This window comes from Bos grunniens, chromosome 14 (genome assembly GCF_055505025.1).
Source record: "Bos grunniens cultivar Pamir isolate PY7600 chromosome 14, Bosgru_T2T1.0, whole genome shotgun sequence".
In the NCBI taxonomy this organism is placed as follows: Eukaryota; Metazoa; Chordata; class Mammalia; order Artiodactyla; family Bovidae; genus Bos; species Bos grunniens.
Genome location: NC_141178.1, coordinates 35,898,011 through 35,905,877, shown reverse-complemented (window position 1 = coordinate 35,905,877; position 7,867 = coordinate 35,898,011). Strand labels below are relative to the sequence as shown.

Genomic DNA, 7,867 nt, shown 5'->3' with positions numbered 1-7,867 from the left:
ATCATAGTTAATTAACAATGTGTTAGTTTCAGGTATACAGCAAAGTGATTTAGTTAGACATACACACATATCTATTCTTTTTCAAATTCTTTTTCCAGTTAGGTTATTGCAGAATATTGAGCCACGTTCCCTGTGCTGTACAGTAGGTCCTTGTTGGTTTTCTGTTTTAAATACAACAGTGTGTACATGCCGTCTCAAACTTCCTAACTATGCCCTCCCTTCCCCAGCTCTTACCCCCTGGTAGCTGTAAGGTCATTCGAAGTCTGAGTCTGTTTCTGTTTTGTAAATAGTTCATGCATATCAGCTTTTTCAGTGAATGTTCTTATACTTGGTATCAGGTAAATTGGTGTTTTGCTGGAAGGAGCATCCACAGAATTCCTTACTGTGTCATTCTGGAAGGCCAGCCTTCCACAGTGTACTGAGAACACCTACCCCCAGGGAGATACTACCCCTGAAATCCTCGTCAGCCTTTTTTACTTATCTGATGAGGCTTTGGTAGGTCTAGCAGCAGGAGAAGCATCTTTTCCAGGACTAGAACAGTGCTTGGAACATAGTATTTCTTGAAAGAATGACTGAGTAAATGAGTTTGAGCTCTTAGAAGGAGGTAGATGTGGGCGTATGAGCAGACCAAAGAGCTGAGTAGGGAGAGTACCACACATTCGCGTGGTTCTATTAGGACCATCAGCCCCTTGCAGGCGTCATCATTTCTTCAGTTGTCGTACACAGTCATTCATAGGCTCACTGTCACTAGAGCTGATGGTTCATGGGCTGAGCATGGTGAGAAATAGGAAAATCATTGTTTTAAGTTGTACGTGCTTATGTTTTTGTATGTCTTTGTATGTCAGTATAAATACGCACATTGCACATTGGATAGACAAGCAGATTTCTATAGAAATATGTGTGTCATGCTAAGTCACTTCAGCCATGTTCGACTCTTTGTGACCCTATGGACAGTAGCCCACCAGGCTCCTCTGTCCATGGGATTTTCCAGACAAGAATACTGGAGTGGGTTGCCATGCCCAGGGATTGAACCTGTGTCTTTCGTCTCTTGCATTGGCAGGCAGATTCTTTACCACTGACACCAGCTGGGAAGTCCCTTAGACACATACATACATACAGTGGCTGTGGAAACTTTTGGAGCGGTGGGATAGTCTCAAAGGGACATAAACTAATGAAAGAATAAAGACGGGAGGACTTCCCTGGCGGTCCAGTGATTAAGCCTTTGCTTCCAGTGTGGAGCATGCAGGTTCAATCCTTGGTCCTGAAGCTAAGAAGCCACATGCCTCACAACTAAAAAAACCTAAAAACAGAAAACAGAACAAATATTGTAACAAATTCAATAAAGACTTTTAAAACATGGTCCACATCAAAACAAACAAACAAAAAACCTTGAGAAATACTTTAAAAAAATAATAATAATTATGGAATATTCCAGACAATCTTTAGTCATCTTGCCCAACTGACTCATTTTGCAGATGAGGAAACTGAGGCCCAGAAAGCCCATTGTTTCACTTTGAACTTCACAGCTTGCCTAGTGGGTTCCTGATTCCAGCAAGAATGCTTGTCCCCTTTTTCCTGTTACCTTTTATGTGAATGAACACTAGCTTCAATCATGAAGCTTGATTCCATACATCAGCAAATCCCTCTCTACAACCACTTAAAAATCCACACCTTGAATACTGTCATTTGAGTTTTTCCTCAAGTTTTCTGCTTTTCTTCTCCCTCTGCTCCCTCACTCAAGTAAATTCTGCAGCTGAAAACTTTGAAACTTGTTACAATCCAGAACATTAATAGGGTTTTACATTTTTAGCAGCCTAATGATGAGGAGGTAGGGCCTTCTGTTCCAGCCCCTTAGGGGTTTCTATTCTGGGTATTTATTAAACTTTGCTGTAGCCTCAAGTATATTTGACCTTTTTATATTAAAGTTTCAGTTTAAACTTTATACATACATTGTGTGTGTTTCCCTGGTCTCGATTGATTAGGTAGATATTCAGACATTATCAACAGTTGAGCCCGAGATCCTTGTCAATTATTTTCTTATGTTTGGTGAGGAAAAGAGAAGCCAGTACTAACATAATTTAATATTTTTTTCATTTAGCTAAATTAGAGCCCTCTTAAAAACCTTTCCACTTTGAAGTCTATTTTACAGTTTAATTAACGCAGCAAGGATATTCTTTTTTCTTTCTTTCTTTTTTAAAATTTTTACTCTCAATGGAGATAATCCATTCATGGTGACCTTTTCTTGTGCAAATTAGTTGTACACGCTTGTTTAAGCAAATGGTCCTGTGCATGATGTCTCTTCTTAATGACGGGTTTATAATTGAAAATTGGCTTACTCCCATATGCCTAGTTTGTATAAGATTATAAAAATAGATGTGGACTTTAAAAATATAAATGTATATATCAGTATCCCCAAAAGAGGAGGGAAGAATTCAGTGCCTTCAGGCTATGATTAAATTAGACTATTAGAGTCAGAAAATGCCAGTGACATATGCTACTGTCAAAGGCACACCTGTCTGCTGAGCCCAGGAAGTTCTTGAAAAACGAGAGTGATTTCATACTAGCGTGATTTCATCCTAGCCCTGAGAAGCTGGGCCTTCCCAGGACATGAGCCTTCTCCAGTTTCCCAACTTTGCTTCAACTCCGAGTGAACTTTCAGCTGTATGTTTAGGACTGGGTTTGTGGAAATCATGTTTCAAGTGCCAGCCCTAAACAAAATGAGCTGCTTGTTGTCTTTCCCTGCACTCCACTGACATAAAGAGACAGGTGACATTCCTGTTTTATTTTGCATTTTTTCAAGTGCAATAACAACGTGAGCTGGCTCAATGGTATTTGAGTAAAAGACACGATCATCTCATCTCTTGCCCAGTTTCCCACAGCCCTGAGTATTTTTTCTTCTCTTGTTATTTCTTCTCTTTCCCAGTTTCTTGGGCTGGCTCTTTCTCTCTTTCCTCCATGCCAACCATTCTTACACAGGAGTGTTTGTCTGGGGTAACCGAATGTTCTTGGTTAAAAGTAGAAACTCCAGCTTGAAGGAGAAAATAAATGTTTTGTGCTCAGAATGGAGGTTTCCTGAGTAGATTTTAATAGCATGGTTTCTTGGGGTAGGTAGGAAACAAGAGCAGTCTTCAGGTTCCTGAATGATATGGCATTATAAAAGAACAACTAGCAGTGATTATTTTTTTAAGCTGATGAAGGCAACCTATTTTTGCCAAGACACGAAAAAACCTGATTTGCAAAGTAAAGGCTGAGCAAGCCAAAATGTCACTGAGACCATCAGACTTGTCTTTTACGTATTATTTGCACAAGACTCTAATTGCTTTGTCCAGTGGGAAGGGTCATATTTCCATTCCGTCATGCAACAACCCTTCCTGCCTTCCCCCTGGAAAAGGGGGGGCTGGCTTGTGTACCACCCAAGTTGCTCTGGGTGGCTTCACGCACCCTAGGTATGCCCATTCACTCCGCCTCCTTCTTAATGATCTTTGTTTGCTGATGGCACCTCTTCTCCTTCTAGATATGATTATCGGGAAATGCTGCACAATGCCACTTTCTGTCTGGTTCCTCGTGGTCGCAGGCTTGGGTCCTTCAGGTTCCTGGAGGCTCTGCAGGTAAGAGACCCTGATCATCCCCAGAACAGAGTTGAGAACTGACATCAGACAGGGGGTGGGGTGAGGGGAGAAGGGTTCACCTTAACACATCTCCTGGGATCTAAACCAAATGCATGGTTTGCCTGGAACACCTGAAATCTGTTTTCCCAAGAAAATCTGCAACCTTTTATATGCGTGAGGGGCAGAAGGAGGATTTACACCCTGCCTTTGGACATGAGGAGATTCAGTGGGAATCTCAAGGGAAGGTAGGTTCTCAGAGATGGGCTTGCAAACAGAGAGTAGATCTGACTGCCCACCAGGCAGCAGAGCCGGACTCCTCATGGAGGCTCAGCCCTCCTCCTTGGAAGCCAGTTTCAACAGCAGTAAAGATGGCTAATGAGTGGTATTTCCCCAAATCAAACTTGTTCTGTCCCCATTGCAGTCATCACTTGGCTTCTCTGAATTCTGAGCATGACCCCCAGCAAGACAGAGTCACTCTCTCAGCCTGGCTCTTCCAGGCTCTGCAGTTCTGAGGTCCCAGAGCTTCAGGACTCTTTTGCCATTAACCTTTACTCTCTGCGGTTCTCACCCAGAAGTCGCATCCAGCCTTCCTTGTTGCAAGAAAGCACGCCTCCCACCTCTCGCTGCCTCCTCTCCTGAGCTCCTGGCTGCTGTGACTTTCTCCCTTTGCACTCTGCCCTGCCTGGATCTGTGCTTTCATCACCATGCTTCCAGTGTTCTGTCTTGTCCTCCAGCAGGAGGGCTTCCTTGCCTTGAAAGTCTTTTCTGACATGTTCTAGGAAGCATATCATCCCTAACATTCTCGTAGCCTCTGGGTATGTTACATGGAGCAAATTGGTCTCTGCTTAGGATTACGAGTTCTTTGCAACCAGAATTTTGTCATTAGCCTGGTGTTTTTAGGCTCTTAGGTCACTGTTCCGGTAGTAAGTTGGTCAGGATCCTTCCACACTGAAGAGATCAAGTCTGGTTTGGGTGTTTGCCTGGCCTGGTGAGCACCCTGTAAGAATTAAGTCCACAAAGTGCTTTATCAGGAAAACCAAGTCCTGTTCAGCTCTTTGTTGCTCAGGACATTGGCATGAAGCACTTTGCACAAGAACTGTAGCGTTTTCATTGACAAGACCATGTTTGTTCAAGGTGGGGTTTATGCTAGGATTTTGTTGGTGAACGATTTTGTTACGTCAGTAAAATTTCTTCAGCGAGGCCAGTTGTTTCCCTAGAAGTAAGGTCAGCCAAACCAGGTATAAGAATAGAAATGGGGTTTTCACATTCCAAGGCACAACTTGCAAATGGTAAAATCTCAGCTGGATACGGACAGCCTTCATGTGACTTCACGAAAGCCCACTTTTCTATTGACCTCAGCAGTCCAGGATTCATGTCAGTAATTGAATTTGTACCGATTTCACCCTCCTCATTGGAAGGGTTCCTCCTGCCACCACCTCCCTCACACTCACAGTGTCCTTCTTTGTACAGGCCGCCTGTGTCCCTGTGATGCTCAGCAATGGATGGGAGTTGCCATTCTCTGAAGTGATTAATTGGAACCAAGCTGCCGTCATAGGCGATGAGAGATTGTTATTACAGGTAAGGAAGGGGTGGTGGCCTTCCCCAGATCAGTGGGTTATTGCTGCCCCCGTACAAACTTTCAAAGAAGATGAATCCAAAAGGTCAGCTCTATAAAAGAAATTTTATCAGGAGAAAATTGCCTGTGTCGTGGTGAATATGAAGTCATTTAACATGACCGTTCACTTCCTAGTATGCAGTCTCCTCAGATCCAGGGAATATATACTCGGATAAGGAGAAGCTACAGGTGGAGGACATGAATGTTGATACTGACAAGAGATGTCTGTCTACCCCCTTCAATTTCTGTAATATTTAGAAATCATGCCAGAGAGTTCTTGTACAATTCTGCTGCCACTTTGTACTCCTTTCCCATTTCCATATTTGCCTTCAGATTAATTTTCAGAAAGACAGGTCTCTAGGGCTGATTCTTGCCATTAGTGTTATCATTGCTCAAATGATCTAGTCTGGGTTAGTGTTATCTTTAAGATGTATATTTAAAAGAACAGCCTCAAATGAAAATGTGTGTGTGGGGGGGTTGTCTTGTATTTTTGGCCATGTAGATTTTTTTTTCCATTTCATTTTATTGTTGTAAAAATACGTAACGTGAAATCCACTCTCTTTACCAATTTTGACGTATACTCATTATGGTTGAGTATAGGTAAATACAGTGTATTACAGCAGGTCTCTAGGCTTATTCATCTCGCTTAACTGAAATTTTATGCCCACTGATGAGTAACTCCTCAGTTCCCATCCCCCAATCCCTGGTCACTACCATTCTACTCTCTAATTCTATGGACTTGACTATTTTAGATACCTTATATAAGTGGAGGACTTCCCAGATGGCTCAGTGGTAAAATACTTTGCCTGCCTGCCAATGAAGGAGATGCAAGAGATGTGGGTTTGATCCCTGAATCGGGAAGATCCCCTGGAGAAGGAAATGGCAACCCACTCCAGTATTCTTGCCTGGAAAATTCTATGGACAGAGGACCCTGGTGGGTTACAGTCCATGGGGTCACAAAAAGTCAGACACAACTGAGCAACTGAACACATGAAAGTGGACTCATGAAATATTTTTCTTTCCATGACTGGTTTATTTCACTTAGTGTAGTATCTTCAAGTTTCAACAATGCTGTCCTGTATTGCAGAATTAAGACTTACTAATTATTCAAATGTTCCTATTACCCAAAGTGATCCACAGATTCAAGGGAATTCCTACCAAAATCCCAGTGGCTTTTTTTTTTTTTTTTTAACAGAAATAGAAAAACAGTCCTAAAATTTGTGTGGAACCAGAAAAGACCCCAAATAGCCAAATCAATCTTAAGAGAAAAAGAATAAAGCTGGAGTATCATCATCCCTAGTTTCAAACTATATTACAAAGCTACAGTCATTAAAACAGTGTAATACTGGCATAAAAACAGGTATATAGCTCAATAGAACAGAATGGAGTGCCCAGAAATAAATCCATGCGTATATATCAACTAAACTTCTACAGGGATGCCTAATAAAAGTCTGAACATCTCAATAGCTGCCTGGTACGGGGGAATATGATATTCACAGAGAAATCCCAGGTCAGGAATAGTCAGTCACTGAGAATTTTTAAAGGCATTTTGTGCAATGATGCTTTAGCTTCAGCATAAATTGCCACACTCTTTTCTCTAAAATGATGTAATATTTTAATCATTTATTTCATGACTTTGTACTTTACCTTGAACTACCACAAATATTTGTAGAATTATATTTTTTTAAATGTCCTGCTGGCCAGTCTGCTGACTGACTGGTAAAATAACTCAGTGCTCCCCCCTAAAGTCACAGGTGAAATATCTGTAACCAAGAGTGCAATCAATTATAGCAAGGCCAGCTGAACACAGCTTCCAAAACATGCCTTATGTCTGGTATTCAGATCTATGATCTCCAAGGCCCCTGGGACCACAGAAGTAGGAGAAGAACATGTGACCTAGTAGAGTTCTCCCTAGGTGCGTGCCTAAAAACATTCACTCATAGAAGGCCTAACAAAGTGATAGATGTGGTTCTTTTCCATGTTGCCTTTTTCCTTCCTCCTTTGATTTTTTTTTTAAAGATGCATGCTCATTAAAGGAAATTTGGGAATGAAAAATACCAGCCATAATTTCTCCAATTGTGTACCCATGCTCTCGTGAATGATATGAATAAGTTGGGAGTTTGTCTTTGAAATGGAGTGGATTCCGGGGTACTGAACTGTGGTTGTCTGATCTCTGCCATTTCACCAGAGTTGATTCTCCAGAAGCATTTCACCTTCTGAAGCAACATTTTGGCTTGATGCTGCGGGTTTTGTTTTTCATTGTGCACCCACTCAAACTCTTTGGCATTTTCCGCTCAAATGCAGTCTGTCTGCACAGCTGCCTCCATATTGAATGACGACTGAACTGTCATTGACAATGGTTTTAAAGAACTGGCACCCAGCCCAAATGTCTGCTCTGGGAAATGTTTTTGTTATGTTACCATTTTTCATTTCCTGTTTTAGAACAGCTCAGATGTTTTTATTTGCATATAGTCTTGTCGTCATGTCACCAAGAGAGCTTACTGTTGCTTTCCTGTATCTATCTTGGTAGATTCCATTAGTACGGTTACCATGCATGACCTTTTATTAAGACTTCACTGGGTTCTGCCACTTCGAACAATCTGGCAAAATTGCAATTAATTTATCACTTTCCTGTACCTGTCTC

General features: G+C 41.7%; 1 protein-coding gene across 11 annotated transcripts in view; it reads left to right on the top strand.

The window, feature by feature from the left end:
• The window catches only part of EXT1 (exostosin glycosyltransferase 1), a 314,140-nt gene that overhangs the window by 269,111 nt on the left and 37,162 nt on the right, over window positions 1-7,867 (top strand). For all 11 annotated transcript variants that reach the window (XM_086336345.1, XM_086336354.1, XM_086336350.1 and 8 more), the window contains 2 exons: window positions 3,515-3,608; window positions 5,079-5,186. In XM_086336345.1, the coding sequence (XP_086192471.1) occupies window positions 3,515-3,608; window positions 5,079-5,186 (202 nt within the window). The remainder of the gene's footprint in view (window positions 1-3,514; window positions 3,609-5,078; window positions 5,187-7,867) is intronic.